At 44.5% G+C, this 26418-nt stretch overlaps 1 protein-coding gene across 1 annotated transcript; it reads right to left on the reverse strand.

Annotated features, from left to right (window-relative positions):
* Positions 1–26: 26 nt before the first annotated feature.
* Positions 27–10275, reverse strand: LOC149985482 (uncharacterized). Its single transcript, XM_090230011.1, has 8 exons — positions 8382–10275; positions 7979–8231; positions 7645–7904; positions 1484–1714; positions 861–1343; positions 549–653; positions 368–459; positions 27–251 (listed from the first exon to the last, which is right to left on the reverse strand). Exons 1-8 carry the CDS (start codon positions 8622–8624, stop codon positions 149–151), a joined length of 1770 nt encoding a protein of 589 aa, XP_090086137.1. The 5' UTR covers positions 8625–10275; the 3' UTR covers positions 27–148.
* Positions 10276–26418: the final 16143 nt, after the last annotated feature.

The following is a 26418-nucleotide window of genomic DNA, read 5'->3' on the forward strand; positions in this document are numbered from 1 at the left end:
ATAAGCCAATAACAGAAGAAGCCAGAAATGGCTAATGTGGCTTGTAAACAGGGTGGGTAGTAGTGTAGTGACTGACAGATTTAGGGGGGACTTTAACCAGCAAATACCAGCAGATTTCTAGTGAGACAACTGTGTAGTAATAGCATAATTAGCTTGCGCTGGTGGCTAGCCTGAGTGAGTCAGCAGTGTCGTCTGTCTCTGCACTGTGGAGTCTCACTGGACCCAGCAGCTCCTTGAAGCCTGCTGTATTCCTGGGAGGAGGGAGAGCAAAAGGGAAAGAGGGGGAATAAAGAACGAGTGAAAGGTGGAACTTGACACCAGTCTGGTTTGTTACCTGTATCTCTTACATAGTGTGTGTGTGTGTTACCTGTCTCGTTTGGACTGCATGACATAGGAGCGTTCTCTCCTCAGCTGCTCCAGTCTTTCTCTGACCACTGTCTTCTGCTGGCTCTTATCCGCCTGACAGAAACACACAGTCCAGAATTACACACCTGCTCCAATGCCTGACAATGGGGTATATTACATGTGGTTGTGTGTGTGTTTGTCACCTGGGGCAGGTTATGTGTGAGGTGTCGGAGTCTGTCAGTCTGTCTGAGGCCCATCAGGTCTTCCTGGGACTTCTTGTTCTGAATGATTGACAGCCGCTCCTGGACCTGACACACAGGAAGTAGTCATATGCCTTAGTGACATCTATAAATAAAAAAAAATCTTTGTTCTGTGCCTTTCTTCCTTTCTCTGTACATCGCTCTCGCTCTCTCACACACCCTCAGTAGTTGTCCCTGTCTATTCCATTCCTTCTTTCTCTCTCCCTTCTCTTGTTCACCCCCCCCCATCCATCTCACTCTCAGTAGTTGTCTCACCCTTAGTAATTGTCTCTCTCTGTCTCGCTGTTGTTTCTGCTCCACCTTCCTCTGCAGGTCCACCAAGCAGCGCATCGTTTTCTCTCTCTCCATCATAGAGACTGGCTCCAATGTCCTCTCTCTCTCTATCACACTCCCCATTGTTTTCTCTCCCTCCATTGATCTGTCTCCCTCTAGAGTAGTGTGTGGAGTATTGAGGGTCTCCTGGGCTGATGTAAGGGGTGCAGGTCTACTCAGGGCCCAGAGCTCTGTCATGTCCTCCCTCTCCCCTCCCAAAGAGCGCGGGTAAGCACTTCCATTGGCTCCCAAAGCAGTGAGGTCATCAGTGTGTTCCTCATCGACAGGTGGACTTCCGCGCCTTTCCTCAGCCTCCTGCTGGGCTCTGCCCCATGTTGGAGGCTCCTCAGCGTGTGTGATAGGGGTATGTGTGGGCACATTAGAAAGTGTTTCTGTCTTCTCTGACTGCTCCATCACCAACTCCTTCTGCAACACACACAGTCATCACAGTTATAATCTGAACCTTAGTGAGCCAGCTGGAACATTGGCGAGCCAAACAGAATCTTAAGAGTGACACATGGAATCTGAGAGTCAGACGGAATCTTAGAGAGACTAATATAGACTACCTGGCCTGTGATGGGGTGCTGGTCTGTAGGCGGTAAGAGCTGTTCAACCTCAGAGCTGTACTGGAACAGAGACGAGTCCAACACCTTCACCTGGACTGTGTCTCTGGTTGTGTCGTTGTAGTGTATGTGTCCAGGTGCGTCATAGGGTGTGTATCCGGGGGTGTTGTGTGTGTCACAGTGCACACTCACCTCACCCACTTCCTCTTGTTGCTCTGTTGCAGTAGACATGACCTACAGAACCACAACACAAAGAATACACAGTTCAGATCTCTGTGTGACAGTGTTTCTGATCCTAGATCTGTGTGTGAGACGGACCTGGGCCAAATATAGTTTATATTCGGAAAGTATTCAGACCCGTTGCCTTTTTCCACATTTTGTTATGTTTACAGCTCTATTCTAAAATGGATTCAATAGTTTTTCCCCCTCATCAATCTATACACAATACCCCATAATGAAAAGTCAATAACAGGTTTTCTATACATTTTTGCAAATTTATTACAAATGAAAAAAATCACATTTACTTAAGTATTCAGACCCTTTACTCAGTACTTTGTTGAAGCACCTTTGGCAGCGATTACAGCCTTCAGTATTGTTGGGTATTTCTCTTATTCTTCTCTGCAGATCCTCTCAAGCTCTGTCAGGTTGGATGGGGAGCATTGCTGCACAGCTATTTTCAGGTCTACAGAGATGTTAGATTGGGTTAAAGTCTGGGAGCCCCTCAAGGACATTCAGATACTTGTCCCAAAGCCACTCCTGCGTTGTCTTGGCTGTGTGCTTAGGGTTGTTGTCCTGTTGGAAGGTGAACCTTCGCCCTCATTTTCAATACATTTGCTAAGATTTCTAAAAACACGTTTTCACTTTGTCATTATGAGATATTGTGCGTAGATGAGTGAGTCAAAATATAAATGTAATACATTTTGAATTCAGGCTGTAACACAATATTTGGAATAAGTCAAGGGGTATGAATACTTTCTCAAGGCACTGTAGTTGAATTAGTCTAAATATATTATCATAAGCATATGGCTTGGAGGGTTCTTAGATATGAGAACCTATAGCTGCTCTCCTCTCCCTCCAGCAGCTTCCTATAGCTAGAATGACATACTTGAGGTACATTGAATCACCTCAACATTAGAGAAGACCATGTTTGCAGCATCAAAATGACAGCATATTTTCAAAATAAGTGAGACATACTGTATTACCGTAACACTTGACATCAATTTCTTATCTGTAGTAACTTTTTGATCATAACATTAGCAACATTGTTGTTACATAGGACTTAGCTAGTGTCGTGTCCTTGGCATCATTAAACTGAAGACTTATTTTTATAAAAAATTATCTTATTATTACGTGATTAAACTAAATTAATCATGTAACTGTAATTAACTAGGAAGTCGGGGCACCAAGGAAAATATTCAGATTACAAAGTTATAATTTTTCTAATGTAACTTTCAGATAATTTAATATCTGATCAATTAGTCTTCTAATGAATTAATTTTTCTTTACCTCATGTTAGTCTCATTCCAAACGTCATAAATTGTTGGTTATCTTCATGAACCCAGTCTTCACTATGAATCATCCATAGATCAATTGTCTTAAATCATTTGTTTACTAACTAAATAATCACAGAAATGCACAAAACAAATAAGTAGATATGGTTACAAGTAAATGATAGGGGAATGTTCCCTAGTGGGCTAAACCGGCATGGTGGCTTGTTAGACAAAGGGACTGAGGAGGGCGTAAAAGATACAAGACACTACAAAGTTGATAATTATAACAATTGAAATGCTAATCCTTTGCACATGAACGCTCACTCATTTGGGAATAATTGCAATCAATATATATATTTACGCTCAGTGTGTCATTGTAATCTCTGTTGGAAAGTTTGTTTCTTTTGGAGAGTTTGTCCGCTCTCTCTCTCTGCCGTGGTTAGAATGGATAGTTCAGAGTAACATTCAGCAATGTTGTTATAGGATATATGTTTCGGCAGTTGTCGGTCTTTGCGTTCAATGGTACAGAATTCCTAGCTGCAGACAAGTAATTAGTATCCAAGATTTGTTCTTATTCTGTGTGTTCGATAGTCTCAGAGTTGAAACACGTGGTATGGTTAAGAATTCAGCAATCGTCTGAAACCTTAGCCCTCGCGTGGTTATCGAGGTAAGCTGGTCTCTACTCAGACCTTAGCCCTCTAATAATTGACAGAAGCATGGTCTGAAGATAAATTCCTAAGGTGGGGGTTATATTCGGGAGAGCAGAAAGGGGCTGTCCCATGACGCCAGATTAATGTCTGTGCTCAAGGGGCGGGCCAATGATTTAGTTAAACTCCAAAGGCAATTGGAGTTTCCTTCATTAAACAGTTCAAAATCACATTACATAATTTCACATAGTTACATCTTTACTCATTCATTTTATACAACAATTAGATGCAAGCCTCCTAACTGAGACTCTTGTATAAACAGGGTTATGGTAATGTGGCTGTATTGTCTCTCATGAGTTTCACAAACATTAAAAGAAATGGACCGGTCGTAGCTGGATTCTTCCCCGACTGTGTACACCTTCTCCAAAACATGTACATTGTTCAGTCCTCAAGTTCTATGCTGGAGAAGAGGTTCCATTGTTCTCCTGTGAAACCTTTTCTCTCTCTATACTGTCTGGCCATGAGGAAGAGAGTCTCCTCCAGGAATTTATGACCTGAGATAACAGCAGCCTGGGTGTAGGCGAGAGGGGGAGGGCACGCTATACCCAAAGAGGGCCACATCATGACACAAAAATTGCTTTAGAATTCCATAATAATGAGGTTATTACATAAATTGTATGGCTTGTTCTTCTTCGGTATTATGGTGGTCTGCAAACAAATATTAAAGGTGCATGCCGCCAACTACTGTATTGGCTGCCTACTATTCTGTAGTATGAATTCATTACGTGTTGAGAAAAACTGCCCTACCAACTAAACCTGCACCCATTAAAACCTCACCACTATTCAACTACTTTGGTCCTACCTGATCCTACTCCAGGCCAGCAGCCTGGGAGAATGGGACTCTAATTGTTCAAAACTTATAAATTTAATGCAGTAAAATCTCGTACACCCAAGTACTTCTCTGCAGCTGCCACCACAACATCTATCCTCTGTGATTTATATTCCGTTTCTGCGGTACAATTGACAACCAGCACCATGGGTATTCATACAGTTTACACACACATCTTTTTCCACATATAATACACATTCCATTGTCTCAAGTCCTCCTGCACACTTCTCACATCTAGGAATCTCCCTCTTGCACACTACTGCCACATGACCATAAATTTAACAACTAAAACACGGTAATCTGAAATGGAAAAACTCAGTAGTACAGACAGTGTCTTCTCTTTCACCACACTCTCCACTGGGTCTGCACCCAACGGCGAGTCACACACACCGGGAATCTTCAACTTCAGTTGATCCTCCTCAACACTTAACACCACTCCACTTACCACTACTTTCAACTGCGTCCTGCTCCAGATAGGAAATCAAGTCTGATGAAGTATCATGACGTCTGACGAGAATACACTTGCAGGGTAAGGGGCGAGTGAGAAAATAATCCTTTTTAAATGGACCACCCTTGGCCACAAGGCAATGATACTTTCTCTCCGACAATCTCACTCCCACTGGGCCAGAATCGTCTTTGTCATCATAAGGACGAGGCTCAAACTTGGAGGTCTTCACCGCACCTGCCACCACAATTGATTCATCCTCACTCTCGTCACGTTCAATTTCCTTCTGTAGCTTTTCCAAAAGTTCGGTGTGATCTACCACTCCATATTCACTCAAAACATGTTCCAATTTTGTACTTTTTTTCCATCCACCATGTTCTCCTTCATAAGATCTTCTAGAAGGCTCTCCCATTCCATATTTACTTATTGTATGTTCCATTTTTCTAATTTTTTTCTAGTGATGTTACATTTGATACCGGAGCTACAGTATGAGGGATGTGTCGAAATAACATACAAAGCTTAATTTGATCACATGCTGTTTCATACCGGTCCAAACACTTAAAGGACACACCCTATCCCCTCAGCCTTCAAATTAAGATGACACTTCTGATGATGTATCATGACGTCTGACGTAAGTATACACTGACGCCTAAGTATACACTTAGCTGACTTTTCTTAGCGGATGTACAATCGTCGCAAATTGAATTATGGGGAGTTTCGGGGCCAGGAGTGAACATAATTGTACACTCGCAAAGCCGACTAAAAACGAGGGCTGAGGGGCTTGCGTTGCAAACTTCCCTTGCTTGGCTAATCATTTGGACCGCCCTCCAAGATGGCCGACGGGGATTCCCCCGAGGACATAAGGTGGGTAAGTGGATGAGGATGTTTCTTTTAAGTGTTTGGACTACATCCCGTGTGTTGCAAAATGCAAGATCCCACTGATTTCGCCGTGGTTTCACTGCTTTTTCCCATTCCAAGCTGCTTTCAGACACTGTCCTCTATTGGACACTGTACTTTCAAATAGAGCTAGGATTTTGTATATAAAGTTTCACCTGACTAGTAGTATAGCAGGTAGAGTAGGGGACTGTGTGGAACATTCAGGGACGTGAAAGGTATAAGGTTGAATCTCGTTGAAGGCACACTAGTTTGAAAATGGTTTTGTCTGCACTGTTGTTCAAGTATAATTTTTATTTAGTGTAGTATAAGCTTATGTCTTAAGCATCCTAAATAATGCAATAGATTCCGTTTTTGAAATATAGTCAACATGTAGGTGAAAAAGGGAAGCATAATGTAAGATGCAAACCATTATAGGTTACTAAAGGCAACGATTTACCGGTGCGCCACCCTATTATAATGAAATGGATTAAAAATATATTTTTTAAATGTTCACACACTGCTATTTACTGTTGACCAGCAGATGTCTCTAATGTGCATTGTGAATAGATAACGAAGCACCGACAAAATAACCGTTTTTCAGCACAATTCCTCGGCTTCCGATTACTATTTATTTCCCTGTCCACCATTTTACCCCTTACCTCATGGCCACACGAGCTAAATGTATGGATTAGAATTACCTAAGGCATTTAAACTGGAACAATTATTTCAATAAGGGGTGCAAAAAACATCTAACTAACTTCATTGGATTTGTTTAGAAAAAAGTATTTGTGTCGCATAAGATTAATAAATCAATCAATGTACATGCACAAACATAGATATTGAAACAATGTTTTTTTTATCTACCGGCCATAGAGCATGCTGGGAAATATAATAATGATGAGTGTAGTTTTGGTTCAATGTGATGTGTATAGTTTCTGGCCCCTGTATTAGGGTAATTCCAGCCCTTCAAAATAAGGCCTTATGAAACATGTCTCTGTCACTAACAAATACAGTCATGGGTAGTAACTCTACAACTTACTCGAAAGGCAAGGCACTCTGGGAAATATTTAAATAAGACTTTACACTCAACAGTGTGTTAATTTTAACACTTTCAGTGCCTATATGGGTCCACAGACTCCACACTTTCAGTGTTGATTTAACAATCGTATAATTTGCTCTGTAAGCATCCAACTTGCTGTTTGCAATGTTTGCAATTGGCTTTGAATTACTCTGAAGTATTTTTGGTATCATAAAATTAAGTGCAGCTTTCGACAGATTCAGTGGCATGTTGATAGAGTCATACAGTAGTTGAGCGTCACAACTTATTTGACTTGATTATGTACACGTGGGGCAATGGACATTCAGGAGAATGGACAGTTACAGAATGTTCAGATAGAAATGTTTTGTGTAGATCAAATATGACTTTCAGATATTTTTATCTTCAACATGCAGTTCCAGATACAGCCCTGCCATTAGTTGAAGAAAATCAACCCAATAGTTTCAGAAAAGTAGTCACTTCCTGAGATCTGTATTCAGATATTTTAACAATGTTATTTTAACATTTTGAAAATGTTGTTGCTTTCTCAGATCTGTATTCAAATAATTTTGAAAAGTAGTCATTCTTTGGGATCTATTTGTTCCCCTGGAAAAATAGTTACTTTCAATTAAGCATAGTTAAAACTATGCCAGGTCTGGTGTGCGTTAGTGTTTCTGATCCTAGATCTGTGTGAGGTAGTGTTTCTGATCCTAGATCTGTGTGAGCCCAGGTAGTGTTTCTGATTGTAGATCTGTGTGTGAGGTAATGTAGCATATCTTACTGTTCCTGTCTGCTGCTCAGTGTCTCCATCCGGTGGTTTGCTCCAGGCCAGAGTGATGAGAGAACCCTGCTTCTCATAGCTCTGAGGAGTCTTTCTGTGGCTGCCCTCCCTCGCCTCTCGTCCCTCACACACCTCTCGCTCTGCAGAGAATCCATTGGAGGCAGAGGGTGTGTGGTGTGTGTCGAGGGAGTGGATGGTGTCTGAAACACACAGGATCTCCAGATAGGGCAGGTCCTCCGGGGCCAGGGCCGTCCCACAGCCTGGAGACACACATGCACACAATATGTGATGTGTCTTTTTTAATGATTTGTGTGTTTGTGTGTCTGTGTATTACCTGTGCAGAGGTCCCCTGTGTGTTGGTATTCTGGGTCACCTCTGGTCAGGTCTGTGGGCGGGGAGGCTGAGGAGATGTTCTGGACTGAGATTGAGTCAGAAGGCCCCAGGCAGGGGTCAACAATAGTCAGTAGTGTGTTGGGGTCTGAGGTCAGGCAGGGGTTAGAGGTGAGGAGTGTGAGCAAGCAGGAGAGACGAGGCTCTCTGAGTTCAGACTCATACTCTTCTATCAGGGACAGCAGGCACTGTTCACCCTGGACACAGACGCAATGCACGCACGCACGCAGGCACACACACACAGACACACAGACACACACACACACTTCAAATGGTGGACCAAATAGATCTGCCAGTGTAGCCACAATGGAAAGTTGCTTTGATTTTAACACAGTGTTGTGACTGACCCTGTCCAGTAGAGTTGACAGCACTGCAGAGACCTGGGCCTCCTGGAGATCCATCAGCTCAACCAGCAGGACCAGAGCACAGCCTCCCCACTGGGACTGGTGCTGGAGGGAGGATTGGGTTTGGGCCTGGGGCTGGGCAGGGCCCTGTGCTGGCAGGGTTTGGGGCTGAAGACAGGACTGGAGCTGGGCATGTGTTTGGGCCTGAGTCAGCAGGAAGGTGTGTGTGTGTCTCAGCCTGCTCATACACCCCGCTCTCAGCACCCCCTCCCTTTGCTGGACACACTCTGCTAACACAACACCTCACAGATCACAGTCACACAACTGGTTACTGGACATCACTGATTACATTACAGATAATAGCAGAGATCCAGATAGATAAAAGCAGTCATTTAGCTATATTTGATATACAGACTGACCCTCTGTAGGTGACTTCTGCTCTCCTGGTCCCTGTAGCTTGTCTGGGGAGTCCCCGTGCAGCAGCCTCAGCAGACACTTTCTCTCCCGCTCCTGATTCAGTACCAGACACCTCAGCACCACCTGGTCAGAGGTCAGAGGCTAGAGGTCAAACTCCAGTAGCAGAGAGGGGCGGGAGGGAGGCATATAACAGTAAAACAAAGAGCCAACAGCAGTGTTACTGACAGATACTAGACATAACCTGTTGTTGAAAGACAGAGGATTCCTCTTCTTCCTCCTCCTCCTCCTCCTCCTCCTTCTCCTGCAGCCAGAGCTGGGCCTGATCTCTCTTGCAGGACCCTATAATCCTGGGCCTGGAAACAAGGCAGATGTAGGTATTCATTGACACATTAAAGTCAGAGACTTATTCCCATTGTGGTTGTCATGAAGGCCTCACCATGTCTCCCAGTCCTGTCTGGCTGCCAGCAGTGCACCATGGGACAGTGTCTCCCTCTGAGCTCTGATGGTGGCCAGGCTGGCATACAGACCCATCAACTGCAGGGTTTTCCTGTCCAGTCTGCAGGGGCAGAAGGACATGATCTGACAGTCAAGGTTGTAATTGGCTTATTGCAGGACCTGGAAAATGCCTCTCGTCGGGGCTGTTATTGTGGAATTGGTGTGTGTGTCTGTATGTGTTTGTACCTCTTGGCCAGGGCAATGAGAGTGTTTGTCTCCTGCTCAAGGCTGGTGTGTATTTCAGTGAGGAGAGAGATGGCCGACCAAGACTGCTCCCTGGGTTTCACCCAATCAGGACAGCCCCTCAGGGACACACCCTCACTGCACCTGTCAATGATATCATCACCTGGTCAGAGGCATAGCCATCTGCTGCACATATACCTGCTCATCCTCAGGTTTGCCAATCAATTAGATCACTCCTCAATATAAACTCAGTGTGCATATTTGTTATGCACAGCCTAAAACTATCCTAAGTTTGTGTGTTACCTGTATATCCTGAAGGCTCCAGGTAGGTCAGACAGACTCAGCATGTCACCTGACTCCTGAGTCTCCTCCCATAGCAAACCTAGCTCCGCCTCCCTCTCCTCACGCTCCCATGGCAACAGTGCCTTCCAGGCAACCAGCCCTGTAATATCATAAACATGATGATATGTACTGAGTATACAAATGTGGTGTGTGTGTGTGTGTCTCACCATGGTGTTCCTGCAGCATCTCTGTGAAGAGTATGTGTGTGACGGCATCATACTTCACTCCTACCAGTAGGAGTAGCTCTGACAGAGAGACACACCCCAATGCCTGACTTCTCACCCCTGACCCCCGACCACCACTTAAAGACGGCAGGGCTCCACACACACCCTCCTGCACCAGTCTGGGGACAGACACACACACACATAAATGAGAGGGGGGCAGACAGATAAGGGGAGAGAAAGAGAGCGGGAGGGAGACAGAGAGAGTCTTACAAACTAACAGCTTACCTGGCCCAGCGCTGTCTAACTGCTCTCCTCAGTCTCCACCCACACACTCCTCCCACTTTTCTCTCCTTTCCCTTTTCTTTCTCTGTGGGTATGTTCTGTGTGTCTCTGTCGTACTGCGCTTGACTGGTGGTGTGGTACAGGTCTTGGTTGAGGTGTATGGTGTGCGTGTCTCTTGTATGTGTGTCTGTGGTGTGTGTGTGTGTGTCTGTGTGGTATAGGTCTCTGAGTTTTCCTGTGTTGAGCAACTGAAGGTCCCAGTAGATCTGTAGAATCAGGGTTCAGAAACAAACCTCATTCAAAGTTTTTTAAGCTCAAACATTAAGAATTTGAATTATATTTGAACACAGGTGTAATACACAGACACACACATACACACAGAGCTGTGATAGCTACTATACCTCGTCTCTCCTTTCTCTCTCTCTTTCCATCTCAAGGAGAACTTCTAAAACCTTTCCATCACTGCAGGACCAACTCTCATCCTCCCCTGCAACCTAAGTGAGGCAGGGGAAGAGGTTTAAACAATACACCTTGGCAATAGTAACACATATTTGCCTGTCAAATCTATATCATTTTTGTCTGGGTACCAGTCATTTTCGCTAACATTCCACTCCTTTCCACTGGTCACATACTGGTTGAATCAACGTTGTTTCCATGTAATTTCAACAAAATGACAATTAACCAACGTAGAATAGATGTTGTTTTGACGGTCTGTACCCAGTGGGTTGTCACTTCTTTAATTTGCCAAAGACAGGAGTGGCAAGGAGTGGAATGTAATAGCTGAACAGAGACGTCAACCAGACTAATTGAATTTAGAGAGGAGAAACAGAAAGAGTGTTCATGTGTACTTCTAACTTCATTATAGCTGTGTGTTTGTTTGTGTGTACTTCTAACTTCATTATAGCTGTGTGTCTGTTTGTGTGTACTTCTAACTTCATTATAGCTGTGTGTCTGTTTGTGTGTACTTCTAACTTCATTATAGCTGTGTGTCTGTTTGTGTGTACTTCTAACTTCATTATAGCTGTGTGTTTGTCTGTGTGTGTCACCTTCTTTATAGCTGTGTGTGCATCCTCCAAGCCGGTGTGTAGATGGAACACCTTGTGGAACAGAACACACACTTCCTGAGGAGAAAGCTGTCCTCCAAGAGAACGACCTAAAGACTGGTACAGACCAGCCACACACTGCTCCATCACACCCTGGAGAGATCACACACACAGTACACATCACACATTACACAAACACAATACTAATAAGACAGTACTGAAGAAAATAAATATTATCAGCCAGCCATAGTGTCTTACCTGCTCCATGTTTACGCTGTAGACTGATGAATTATACACACTATCGCCATTATTACGCCAGTCGCCCCGACAACAGTCGGATTAGGTTACCAGGCAACAATACCGAAAGTTGTCTGCCAGCCTAAGTCAGACAGGTGACACCTGACCATGTTACTGGTCTCACCTAGGAGCAATTAGTTCCCCTGGCCTGTATAAAGTATTAAAACACGCACAGAAACCACACATTGAACAGTCATCTTTATTTGTTGTGAAATGGCAGAGGGAATGTGACCAATATTGCCAGTCTGTGTCCGGCATAACACATGTTACATACACATTAAGTAACAAAGAAAAATCATGTGTTCAAACATATTCCAATAATTCCCTGTGGATACAACAGGGTTTCTACAGTAAAAGCTCCTGGGATGCAGTGGAGTAACAACATGTTAATAACAGTGTTTATCCACCTTTTTATTTTCCCACTACATCCCTGCAGAGCATCATAGTGTACCAGCAGCCCTATCAAATCAAATAGCAGATGTTATTGTGTGTGTAGCGAAATGCTTGTTTCTAGCTCCAACAGTGCAGTAATATCTAACAATTTCACAACAATACACACAATAGACACACATCTAAAGTAAAGGAATGTAATTAAGAATATATAAATATATAGACCAGCAATGTCAGAGCGGCATAGAAATAGAAACTAGAATAGAATAGAATGCAGTATAAACTGTACATATGAGATGAGTAATGCAAAATATGTAAAAATTAAAATAAATAAATTGTGACTAGTGTTCTTAAAGTGGCCAGTGATTTCAAGTCTATGTACTGTAAATAGGCAGCAGCCTCTAACGTGCTTGTGTTGGCTATTTAACAGTCTAATGGCCTTGAAATACAAGCTGTTTTTTAGTCTTTCAGTCCCAGCTTTGATGCACCTGTACTGACCTCGCCTTCTGGAATATAACGGGGTGAACAAGCAGTGGCTCGCTCGGGTGGTTGTTGTCCTTGATGATCTTTTTGGCCTGGTGGGCAGGTAGTTTGCCCCCAGTGATGCGTTGGGCAGACCAAACCACCCTCTGGAGAGCCCTGTGGTTGCTGGTGGTGCAGTTGCCATACCAGGCGGTGATACAGCCCGACAGGATGCTCTCAATTGTGCATTTGTAAAAGTTTGTGAGGGTTTTAGGTGCTAAGCCAAATTTCTTCAGCCTCCTGAGGTTGACGAGGCTCTGCTGCGCCTTCTTCACCACACTATCTGTGTGGATGGACCATTTCAGTCTGTCAGTGATGTGTACGCCGAGAAACTTGAAGCTTTCCACCTTCTCCACTGCGGTCCCGTCGATGTGGATAGGGGGGGTGCTCTCTTTGCTGTTTCCTGAAGTCCACGATCAGCTCCTTTGTTATGTTGATGTTGAGTGAGAGGTTATTTATCTGGCACCACACTCCCAGAGCTCTCACCTCCTCCTTATAGGCTGTCTCATCATTGGTAATCAAGCCTACTACTGTTGTGTCATCTACAAACTTGATGATTGAGTTGGAGGTGTGCGTGGCTGCAGTCATGGGTGAACAGGTAGTACAAGGAGGGGGCTGAACACGCACCCTTGTGGGGCCCCAGTGTTGAGGATCAATGAAGTGGAGGTGTTGTTTCCTACCTTCACCACCTGGGGGCGGCCCGTCAGGAAGTCCAGGACCCAGTTGTACAGCAGGGCAGGGTTCAGACTCAGGGCCTCAAGCTTAATGATAAGCTTGGAGGGTACTATGGTGTTGAATGCTGAGCTACAGTCAATGAACAGCATTCTTACATAGGTATTCCTCTTGTCCTGATGGGATAAGGCAGTGTGCAGTGTGATGTCGATAGCATCGTATGTGGATCTATTGGGGCTGTAAGCAAATTGAAGTGGGTCTAGGGTGTCAGGTAAGGGAGAGGTGATATGATCCTTGACTAGTCTCTCAAAGCACATGATGACAGAAGTGAGTGCTATGGGTTGATAGTTAGTTCAGTTACCTTTGCTTTCTTGGGTACAGGAACAATGGTGGCCAACTTGAAGCATGTGGGGACAGCAGACTGGGATAGGGAGAGATTGAATATGTCCGTCAACATCCTGAGTGCTACAGAGGCAGGCAGTGGTCACATCACAAACACTTACCTTACAGTCCTAAAATACAGAGCATTCATTACAAGGTTGATAAAAATGCATTCATCTTCACAGAATCATAATAAATTAACAACAAGGTAAGGGAGCGAGTGAGGTTCCTCCTCAGAAAGTTCATTCACACTGTCAGAGCTGGGAGAGGTCCATGCAGTCCTTAGAAATGTATGTATATGTCTGTGCGTTAGGATTTGCCGTGTATGATCTTGAGGCATGTCTTTGGCGGTACACAGTGGTTGTTGGGTTGTTGTGTAGTACCAGTCCAGCAGGACATTGGCATCTGGGTACACAGGGTTTAAAACAGTGTCTCTATCACTACTAGTGGTACTTCACCGTTAACACATGTCACTGGACATGGGGGAACACACACATCAAATATGAAACCACGCTCCACTGGACAGTCCACCGCTAGAGAGAGAGAGCGAGAAAGAGAGACAGGAAGGGGGAGTTGAGGAGGGTATACATGGAGGGGGAGATTATGTCAACACAGACAGATGTTGGAAAATAATGTTGGAAAACAATGTGTTATAATGTGGTTTTGTTTGTGTGTATATTTGCCACACAGTGAGGAGCTCCTCGAGTACAGTCTAGCCCCTGCCTCTCTGCACTGCGCTGCGTAGGCCTCCAGGGCATCACACATAAACTTGTCAACATTGGCTCTGCAGGCAATGTGCGTTTAACCCAAGTCTGGTGTATGTGTGTGTGTTAGCTGACTTCCTGGCCTGCTGTCTTACAGGGGTCAACATCCTCCCCAGGCCTACAGGACGACTGCTGTTATCCCTGCCCACCTACAGAGGGAGATATAAATAGGTTGGTCGGTCGGTCGGTTGGTCGGTCTACGAGCTGTGGTTAACACTACAAGACAGACACAGACCTTCCAGCTGTTTCCGAAGGCGGCCTCTGATTGGCTGACTTTTCCTGCAGGGGTTCGCAGGTCACTCTGGAGGTAGTTGTTGAAGTTGCCACAGAGACCTGTCATGACATTGCCCTCTTTGGGTACAGCAAGCCCCGCTACACCCAGGCTGCTGTGGTCAGAGAGAGGTCGTAAATTCCTGGAGGAGATTATCTCCCCATGGCCACAGTATAGAGACAGAGTGAATTTTCATAGAGAACAAAGGAATTTCTTCCACCTCACAGAACTTGAGGTCCGAACAACAGTTATGTTCTGGAGAAGGTATAAAATATCGGTGAAGAATCCAGCTACGAACTGGTCCGTTTGGTACAATTTTGTGAAACTCATGACACATTACCATAACGTTGTTTATATAACAGCCTCAGATATGGTGCTTACATCTAGTTGTTGTATAAGATGAATGAGTGAGGATGATACTGTTTGTGAAATTGTGTAATGGGATTTTGGACTGTTTAATGAAGGAAACTCCAATTCCCTTTGGAGTTTAACTAAATCAGAGGACCGCCCATGAGCACAGTTATGGTCGGGCATCATGGGACAGGCCCTTTTCTGCAATTCCGAATATAACCCCCACCTTGAGAATTTCTCAACAGACCATGTTGCTCTCAATTACGAGAGGAGAAAGGTTGCAGACCAGCTTACCTTGATAACGAGAGGGCCAAGGATTGAGACCAGACTGCTGAATATTTTAACCATCCCACGTGATTAAACTCTTAGACTATCGATACCGACAGAATAAGAACAAATCTTTGATATTAATTACTAGTCTGCAGCTAGGAATTCGGTATCATTGAACGCGAAGACCGACAACCGCCGAAACATCTATCCATAACGACATGAATGAATGTCACTCTGAACTATCCATTCTAACCACGACAGAGAGGGAGGACAAACTCTCCAACAGAAACAAACTTTTCAACAGAGACCCCGACGACACACTGAGCGGTAAATATATATATTGATTGCAATTGTTCCCAAATGAGTGAGCGTTCATGTGCAAAGGATTAGCATTTCAATTGTTATAATTATCAACTTTGTAGTGACTTCTCAGCTGACCCCCACTCCCCTTTTGTCTAACAAGCCGCCATGCCGGTTTAGCCCACTAGGGCACATTCGTTATCATTTCCTTGTAACTATCTGCTGTTTGTTTATGCATTTCTGTGAATGACTTAGTTAGTAAATAAATGATTTAAGACAATTGATGTATGGATGACTCATAGTGAAGACTGGGTTCGTGCAGATAACCAACAATTTACGACGTTTGGAATGAGACTAACGTGAGGTTAAGAATAATTCATTAATCAGAAGACTATTGATCAGATATGAAAATATCTGAAAAGTTATATTAGGAAAATTATAACTTGGTAATCTGAATATTTTCCTTGGTGCCCCGACTTCCTAGTAAATTACAGTTACATGATTAATCAGTTTAATCGCGTAATACTAATTACAGAGAATCTTTGATAAAAAACTAAAAGTCTTCATTTAATGATAGTAAAGACACGACAGGCCACAGGTGTGACCTTTATACGACCCCGGAACACCTCCCTCCAAGTGGGACCGCCCACTCCACAACACCTGAGGGGAGGGGAGTTCAGACATGTAAGAGTGAACACGGTAAGTGTTAAGACCGCTAAGAGTAAATAGATACAGTAGTTCCAGTACCTTTATTCCTATAATGTTGAGTAGGATGGCATTTGTCCGGCGCTCCAGGTAGATGTATGGCAGGGTGATTACCTGGAATAAAAAAAACACCTCGCCTCGGATTGGCTCTTACCTCTAATACACACACTCTGATTGGCTCTCTGCTAGAACATCCACAACCAACAACTTTCTCACCTTAACAACCCAGTCCTGGAGTAGCTGCGCCACCACATCTCCTATGAAGACAGTCACCTCTTTGGTCCAGGACACTCCCTTTTGACCACGGTCATCATTGGTTGCATGGAAACTGGATACATACAGACAGGTGTACATAAATTACTTCAAATCAACCAAATACCAAACCTTGCTAAATATACATTTTGTTCATACAAAAAACTTTACTGCATACCTGAAGTTCCCTCCGTCACAGTCCTGGGCCAGTACGTAGGTGCAGGTTCCTTGGAAGTGGCGCATGCAGCCATCGAAGGTCCTTTAGTGGGAATCCCCGAACGCTACACAGGTGGCTGGCCGTGGAATGCAGTGGGGACAACACACACCTGGGATCACAGCGGAAGTCTTGTCCTGTCACACACAAGTGAAACGGAACACTGAGAGACCAGACGGAACACTAAAAGACCAGACAGAAGACAGAGAGACCAGACGGAATATTGAGTGACCAGACGGAACACTGAGAGACCATTCGGAACACTAAAAGACCAGACAGAATACAGAGAAACCAGACAGAATATTGAGAGACCAGATGGAAAACTGAGAGTCAGACAGAACAGGGAGTGGGGTTGAGCCGGTACAGTCACACACAGGGCAGCAGGAGTCAGGGAAAGTGTGGTGTTCTTCAGGGGGGTAGCTCTGGTAAAGACACGTCAGGTCATGACCAACATAACAACACACGTTATACCACTAGTCCAACACACAATACACAGCTTTACATGATTATACAACTACTTCACACAATATACAGTTTTAAACAAACACAATCAACACAGGTCAGTGGTCAAGGTACCTTGCACTGGCAGGTGAAGCAGGGTTCATCAGAGTTGCTGTGTAGTTACTGAGGGGCTATACACACATGAACGTTACTGGAAGCCTTAAAGTGAGAGAGAGTGTATGTGTACTGATATACTACCTATGTAGGTGTGTAAACTGGGGGATCTGTGTGTGCGTGAGAGGCCTACAGGTACACTTCAACTATGACAGACAAAATGAGAAAAAAACATCCAGAAAATCACATTGTGGGATTTTTTATGAATTTATTTGCAAGTTATGGTGGAAAATAAGTATTTGGTCACCTACAAACAAGCAAGATTTCTGGCTCTCACAGACCTGTAACTTCTTTTTTAGGAGGCTCCTCTGTCCTCCACTCGTTACCTGTATTAATGGCACCTGTTTGAACTTGTTATCAGTATAAAAGACACCTGTCCACAACCTCAAACAGTCACACTCCAAACTCCACTGTGGCCAAGACCAAAGAGCTGTCAAAGGACACCAGAAACAAAATTGTAGACCTGCACCAGGCTGGGAAGACTGAATCTGCAATAGGTAAGCAGCTTGGTTTGAATAAATCAACTGTGGGAGCAATTATTAGGAAATGGAAGACATATAAGACCACTGATAATCTCCCTCGATCTGGGGCTCCACGCAAGATCTTACCCCGTGGGGTCAAAATGATCACATGAACGGTGAGCAAAAATCCCAGAACCACACGGGGGGACCTAGTGAATGACCTGCAGAGAGCTGGCATCAAAGTAACAAAGCCTACCATCAGTAACACACTACGCCGCCAGGGACTCAAATCCTGCAGTGCCTAGACGTGTCCCCCTGCTTAAGCCAGTACATGTCCAGGCCCGTCTGAAGTTTGCTAGAGAGCATTTGGATGATCCAGAAGAAGATTGGGAGAATGTCATATGGTCAGATGAAACCAAAATATAACTTTTTGGTAAAAACTCAACTCTGTCGTGTTTGCAGGACAAAGAATGCTGAGTTGCATCCAAAGAACAACATACCTACTGCGAAGCATGGGGGTGGAAACATCATGCTTTGGGCTGTTTTTCTGCAAAGGGACCAGGACGACTGATCCGTGTAAAGGAAAGAATAAATGGGGCCATGTATCGTGAGATTTTGAGTGAAAACCTCCTTCCATCAGCAAGGGCATTGAAGATGAAACGTGGCTTGGTCTTTCAGCATGACAATGATCCCAAACACACCGCCCGGGTTCCTCATTAAATGTTTAACTCCTCGTACCTGATTCTCATCTCCAGCATCGGGCCTTACTCTCAGACCATGAGAAACAAGATTCTCTAGTCAGGATCGAGGCAAAGATGAACAGAGCAAAGTACAGAGAGATCCTTGATGAAAACCTGCTCCCGAGCGCTCAGGACCTCAGACTGGGGTGAAGGTTTACCTTCCAATAGAATAAAAAACCTAAGCACACAGCCAAGACAATGCATGAGTGGCTTCAGGATAAGTCTCTGAATGTCTCTCTGGAGAGACCTGAAAATAGCTATGCAGCAACTCTCCCTATCCAACCTGACAGAGCTTGAGAGGATCTGCTGAGAATTGTGTGCTGTACATATGTGTTTGTATGCCTGAGTGCGTGTGTGTGGCTTGTGTGTGTACCGTTACAGTTGTTCTGGCAACAGATCCCTGGGAGGGGTGTGGTGTAGTGAAGCCAGGGGCATTCTGAGCTGTGTCAGTCGACCCTCCCTGACACACACACACACACACCTCACACACACTCACCGGGCAGGGGAACACCTCGCCATCTCGCCACACATTGTTCTCAAAGGAACAGTCTGGAAAAACACACAGGCAAAAACACACGTGTTATACCTATGCATTTAAGGCAGCATTCTGTGTGGTGTGTGTGTGTTGGAACAGTTCAGGGGGGGGACAGGCTCTCCTCACACACTGCACTGTGTTGTCCTGGGAGTGAGGGTTAGGACAAGGCTGGTCGGGGTGTGTAAAGGTTTGTCTGCTATAGACACACTGGTTGAAGGTACAGCACTCACACTCTGCACAGCACCAACCTTACCTTGGTGGGGTGTGGCAGGCGGTGGGGGGACAGTGTGTGTGTGCACACCACTGCTCCATTTAGTCAGGAACAGTTGGAGCAGCCTGTCTTTATCTCTGTAGGTATAGAATGTTATCATTGTTGCAAAATAATCACGTGTGTGTGGTACCTTTGCAGATGGGGACTTGAACATCTCTGGAGAGACCTGAAAATAGCTATGCAGCAACGCTCCCTATCCATCCTGACATAGTTTGAGAGGATCTGCTGAGAATTGTATGCTGTATAAATGTGTGTGTGTTCCTGAGTGCGTGTGTGTGGCGTGTGTGTGTGTACTGTTACAGTTGTTTCGGCAACAGTTCCCTGGGAGGGGTGTGGTGGAGTGAGGTCAGGGGCATTCTGAGCGGTGTCAGTCGACCCTCCCTGACACACACACACATTTCGGTAGAGTACCTTATGATATCCACATCGAGCTAAAGGCTAGAGCTGCCAATTTCAAGGAGTGGGACACTAATCCGGATGCTTTAAGATAGAATCCTACTACACCGGCTCTGATGCTCGTAGGATGTGGCAGGGCTTGAAAACTATTCCGGACTACAGAGGTTAACACAGCCACGAGCTGCCCAGTGACGTGAGCCTACCAGATGAGCAAAATGCCTTTTATGCTCGCTTCGGGGCAAGCAACACTGAAGCATGCATGAGAACACCAGCTGTTCTGGACGACTGTGTGATAACACTCTCGGTAGCCGATGTGAGCAAGACTTTTAAACAGGCCAGCATTCACAAAGGCGTGGGCCAGACGGATTACCAGGATGTGTACCCAAAGCATGCGCGGACCAACTGGCAAGTGCCTTCACTGACATTTTCAACCTGTCCCTGACCGAGCCTGTAATACCTAAATGTTTCAAGCAGACCACCATAGTCCCTGTGCCCAAGGAAACGAAGGTAACCTGCCAAAATTATTACCGCCCCGTAGCACTCACGGTAGCCATGAAGTGCTTTGAAAGGCTGGTCATGCCTCACATCAATAGCATCATCCTGGATACCCTAGACCCACTCCAATTCGCATACCGCTCACACAGATCCACAGATGATGCAATCTCAATCACACTCCACACTGCCCTTTCCCACCTGGATAAAAGGAACACCTATGTGAGAATGCTGTTCATTGACTACAGCTCAGTGTTCAACACCGTAGTGCCCACAAAGCACATCACTAAGCTAAGGACCCTGGGACTAAACACCTCCCTCTGCAACTGGATCCTGGACTTCCTGATGGGCCGCCCCCAAGTGGTAAGGGTAGGCAACAACATGTCTGCCACACTGATCCTCAACACTGGGGTCCATCAGGGGTGCGTGCTTAGTCCCCTACTGTACTCCTTGTTCACCCACGACTGTGTGTCCAAACATGACTCCAACACCATCATTAAGTTTGCTGACGACACAACAGTGGTAGGCCTGATTATTGACAATGACGAGACAGCCTATAGGGTGGAGGTCAGAGAACTGGCAGTGTGGTGCCAGGACAGCAACCTCTCCCTCAATGTGAGCAAGACAAAGGAGCTGATCGTGGACTACAGGAAAAGGCGGTCTGAAAAGGTCCCCGTTAACATCGACGGGGCTGCAGTGGAGTGGGTCAAGAGTTTCAAGTTCCTTGGTGTCCACATCACCAATGAATTATCATGGTCCAATCACACCAAGACAGTCATGAAGAGGGCATGGCAACACCTTTTCGCCCTAAGGAGACTGAAAAGATTTGTCATGGGTCCCCAGATCCTCAAAAAGTTCAACAGCTGCACCATCGAGAGCATCACCGCCTGGTATGGCAACAGCTTGGTATCTTGGTAGGCTTGATTACCAACAACGACGAGATGGCCTACAGGGAGGAGGTGAGAGCCCTCGGAGTGTGGTGTCAGGAAAATAACCTCACACTCAACGTCAACAAAACTAAGGAGATGATTGTGGACTGCAGGAAATAGCAGAGGGAACACCCCCCTATCCACATCGATGGAACAGTAGTGGAGAGGGTAGTAAGTTTTAAGTTCCTCGGCGTACACATCACAGACAAACTGAATTGGTCCACCCACACAGACAGCATTCTGAAGAAGGCGCAGCAGCGCCTCTTCAACCTCAGGAGGCTGAAGAAATGTGGCTTGTCACCAAAAGCACTCACAAACTTCTACAGATGCATAATCGAGAGCATCCTGTCGGGCTGTATTACCGCCTGGTACGGCAACTGCTCCGCCCACAACCGTAAGGCTCTCCAGAGGGTAGTGAGGTCTGCACAGCGCATCACCGGGGGCAAACTACCTGCCCTCCAGGACACCTACACCACCCGATGTTACAGGAAGGCCATAAAGATGATCAAGGACAACAACCACCCGAGCCACTGCCTGTTCACCCCGCTATCATCCAGAAGGCGAGGTCAGTACAGGTGCATCAAAGCTGGGACCGAGAGACTGAAAAACAGCTTCAATCTCAAGGCCATCAGACTGTTAAACAGCCACCACTAAGATTGAGTGGCTGCTGCCAACACACTGACTCAACTCCAGCCACTTTAATAATGGGAATTGATGGGAATTTATGTAAAATATATCACTAGCCACTTTAAACAATGCTACTTAATATAATGTTTACATACCCTACATTATTTATCTCGTATGTATACAGTGCCTTGCGAAAGAATTCGGCCCCCTTGAACTTTGCGACCTTTTGCCACATTTCAGGCTTCAAACATAAAGATATAAAACTGTATTTTTTTGTGAAGAATCAACAACAAGTGGGACACAATCATGAAGTGGAACGACATTTATTAGATATTTCAAACTTTTTTAACAAATAAAAAACTGAAAAATTGGGCGTGCAAAATTATTCAGCCCCCTTAAGTTAATACTTTGTAGCGCCACCTTTTGCTGCGATTACAGCTGTAAGTCGCTTGGGGTATGTCTCTATCAGTTTTGCACATCGAGAGACTGAATTGTTTTCCCATTCCTCCTTGCAAAACAGCTAGAGCTCAGTGAGGTTGGATAGAGAGCATTTGTGAACAGCAGTTTTCAGTTCTTTCCACAGATTCTCGATTTGATTCAGGTCTGGACTTTGACTTGGCCATTCTAACACCTGGATATGTTTATTTTTGAACCATTCCATTGTAGATTTTGCTTTATGTTTTGGATCATTGTCTTGTTGGAAGACAAATCTCCGTCCCAGTCTCAGGTCTTTTGCAGACTCCTTCAGGTTTTCTTCCAGAATGGTCCTGTATTTGGCTCCATCCATCTTCCCATCAATTTTAACCATCTACCCTGTCCCTGCTGAAGAAAAGCAGGCCCAAACCATGATGCTGCCACCACCATGTTTGACAGTGGGGATGGTGTGTTCAGCTGTGTTGCTTTTACGCCAAACATAACATTTTGCATTGTTGCCAAAAAGTTCAATTTTGGTTTCATCTGACCAGAGCACCTTCTTCCACATGTTTGGTGTGTCTCCCAGGTGGCTTGTGGCAAACTTTAAACGACACTTTTTATGGATATCTTTAAGAAATGGCTTTCTTCTTGCCACTCTTCCATAAAGGCCAGATTTGTGCAATATATGACTGATTGTTGTCCTATGGACAGAGTCTCCCACATCAGCTGTAGATCTCTGCAGTTCATCCAGAGTGATCATGGGCCTCTTGGCTAGATCTCTGATCAGTCTTCTCCTTGTATGAGCTGAAAGTTTAGAGGGACGGCCAGGTCTTGGTAGATTTGCAGTGGTCTGATACTGCTTCCATTTCAATATTATCGCTTGCACAGTGCTCCTTGGGATGTTTAAAGCTTGGGAAATCTTTTTGTATCCAAATCTGGCTTTAAACTTCTTCACAACAGTATCTCGGACCTGCCTGGTGTGTTCCTTGTTCTTCATGATGCTCTCTGCGCTTTTAACGGACCTCTGAGACTATCACAGTGCAGGTGCATTTATACGGAGACTTGATTACACACAGGTGGATTGTATTTATCATCATTAGTCATTTAGGTCAACATTGGATCATTCAGAGATCCTCACTGAACTTCTGGAGAGAGTTTGCTGCACTGAAAGTAAAGGGGCTGAATAATTTTGCACGCCCAATTTTTCAGTTTTTGATTTGTTAAAAAAGTTTGAAATATCCAATAAATGTCGTTCCACTTCATGATTGTGTCCCACTTGTTGTTGATTCTTCACAAAAAAATACAGTTTTATATCTTTATGTTTGAAGCCTGAAATGTGGCAAAAGGTCGCAAAGTTCAAGGGGGCCGAATACTTTCGCAAGGCACTGTATGTATATACTGCACTCTATATCATCTACTGCATCTTTATGTAATACATGTATCACTAGCCACTTTAAACTATGCCACTTTGTTTACATACTCATATCATATGTATATACTGTACTCGATACCATCTACTGCATCTTGCCTATGCCGCTCTGTACCATCACTCATTCATATATCTTTATGTACATATTCTTTATCCCTTTACACTTGTGTATATAAGGAAGTAGTTTTGGAATTGTTAGCTAGATTACTCGTTGGTTATTACTGCATTGTCGGAACTAGAAGCACAAGCATTTCGCTACACTCGCATTAACATCTGCTAACCATGTGTATGTGACAAATAAAATTTGATTTGATTTGATTTACAGAGGGTACTGCATATGGCCCAGTACATCTCAGGGGCCAAGCTTCCTGCCGTCCAGGACCTATATACTAGGCAGTGTCAGAGGAAAGCCCCAAATATTGTTAAAGACTCCAGTCATCCAAGTCATACTGTTCTCTATGCTACCGCACGGCAAGCGGACTAGAAGGCTCCTTAACAGCTTCTACCCCCAAGCCATAAGACTGCTGAACAATTAATCAAATGGCCACCTGGACTATTTACATTGACACCCCCCTTGTATGTTGACTCCATATTGACGTTGAGGTTTTAATTTTTGGCGGTCTTTTCATAGCTTAGATGTACAGTTTCAGGCCCTGGAGTGAACATAATTGTACACTTGCAAATTCGACAAAAAAACGAGGGCTGAAGAGCTTATGTTGCAAATTTCCCTTGCTTGGCTAATCATTTGGACCACCATCCAAGATGGTGAAGGGGATTCCCCCAAGAGCATAAGGCGAGAGTTAGTGGATGAGGATGTGTCTTTTATGAGTTTGAACCGCATCCATAGTGAAGAGAAACATATCACATGACACCTTTTAAGCCTATAGGACAGGGGTGTCAAAGTCAAATGGACGGAGGGCCAAATAAAAAAATCAGCTACAAGACGAGGGCCGGACTGTTCGAATGTTCATTGAAAAATTTTTAAATGACGCATATAGTCTAGTGAACCTAATTGAACCTACTGAAAACCTAACAAATATATTACAATATGATCAGATAAATAAAGCAATATTTTCTTATGGCTCTGTCAGTAATCTTTAATTTTCAACAGACACAAAAGACAAATTTCCTTTATATAAATATCCCCATAACATGAACATTAAATGAAAGAAACCGGTATTCAAGGCACCATCAGTAGACTATATTTTCTATTTTAGCAAAAGTGGGCTAAATTTACTTCAAAGAAAAAACAATAATAGCAATTTTCTATCATCCACTCAACTGAAATATTTTTAAAATATAATTGGATTGAAATACAAAAAAATAAAGTGCAAAAATCTATTAATCAAAAACAACACTTTGTTTAAGGAGAAGTAACATGCAGTGAAAACAAATATTAAATTTTAACTTTTAAACTTGAACTGAGTAAAAACTCTAAATATGTGATTGCACAGTAATGTTCACTTGTTTGAGGTTGAGGGTGATACTTGGTGGTGTCCCATCTTTTCCACAAGTTCATCAATGTTCGGGGTAAGGCTCTGAGCTGAAGAAATCCTCAGAATTGAGTGGAGGTGTTCAGCAGTAAGTCGACTTCTGTGTGATGTTTTGTTCAGGTTCATCAAAGAAAACAGTTGTTCACACAGGTATGTGCTGCCAAACATAGACAACGTTTGAGCAGCCTGGATGCGCAGCTGGGGCATTGTGCCGGGGAGGAAACGGGCAAACTCCGCAGCACCCACTGCCGCATATTTTTCCCTCAGTGCATCATTGCATTGGAGGTCAATCAACTCCATTTGGAGGTTTGGTGGTGAGCTTTCCACGTCAACAGCAAATGGGTTACCGAGCAGTTCCAACCTGCTTTTTTGTGCTTCAAAGTCAGCAAATCGGCGTCGAAAGTCAGTGGTAAGCATACCTATTTTATCAGCCAACTGTGTGCTCGGGAACGCACTGGTAGAGAGCTTCTCTTTCATGGTCTGGCAGCTGGGAAAGTGGCTCAAATTTTCTTTCCGCATCTGCGTCTCCCACAGAGTCAGTTTGGTTTTAAATGCCTTCACTGTACTGTACATATCAGAGATGACACGATCCCGACCCTGCAGCTGCAAGTTTATTGCATTCAGATGACTCGTAATGTCACACAGAAAAGCCATTTCACACAGAAACATTTCGTCTCGGAGTTGTGTTGTGTCTTTCCCTTTGCTGTCCAAGAATAGACAAATCTCCTCACGAAGCTCGAAACATCTTTGAAGCACCTTTCCCTGGCTTAGCCATCGCACCTCTGTGTGATAAGGCAAATCACCATGCTCCGTTTCTAACTCCGTCAGAAATGCCTTGAACTGGCGGTGATTCAAACCTTTGGCTCTGATAAAGTTAACTGTGCGCGTGATGATGCTCATTACATGCTCCATTTTCAAGGCTTTACCGCACAACGCTTCCTGGTGTATGATACAATGATAAGCTGTCAGCTCACCTGTCGCGTTTTCCTCTTGCATCTTTTCCCGTATCTTCGCCACCAGTCCGCTCCTGTGTCCACACATCGCAGGTGCTCCGTCGGTTGTCAAACCCACGAGTTTTTCCCAAGGCAGCTCCATCTCATTTACACATCTTGACACCTCTTCATACAAATCATGCCCCGTAGTTGTGCCATGCATAGGACGTAAAGCCAAAAACTCCTCTGTCACGCTTAGGCTGGAGTCCACTCCGCGGATGAAAATTGACAACTGGGCAATGTCAGAAATGTCGGTGCTCTCATCCACAGCCAAGGAATATGCAATAAAATATTTTCCCTTTTTCACAAGCTGCTCTTTTAGATTGATGGA

Source organism: Oncorhynchus mykiss, chromosome 1 (genome assembly GCF_057628025.1).
Source record: "Oncorhynchus mykiss isolate SJ-2025 chromosome 1, ASM5762802v1, whole genome shotgun sequence".
Taxonomy (NCBI): Eukaryota; Metazoa; Chordata; class Actinopteri; order Salmoniformes; family Salmonidae; genus Oncorhynchus; species Oncorhynchus mykiss.

What these genes read in the sequence shown, in the direction of transcription:
- LOC149985482 (XM_090230011.1), bottom strand. Translation starts at nt 8,624, where the DNA reads ATGAGCAGGCTGAGACACACACACACCTTCCTGCTGACTCAGGCCCAA. An exon ending in TGTCAACTCTACTGGACAGG is followed by an intron (nt 8,232 to 8,381) that starts GTCAGTCACAAC and finishes GTCTGTGTCCAG; the next exon opens with GGTGAACAGTGCCTGCTGTC. An exon ending in ATGCAGTCCAAACGAGACAG is followed by an intron (nt 252 to 367) that starts GTAACACACACA and finishes CCCTCCTCCCAG; the next exon opens with GAATACAGCAGGCTTCAAGG.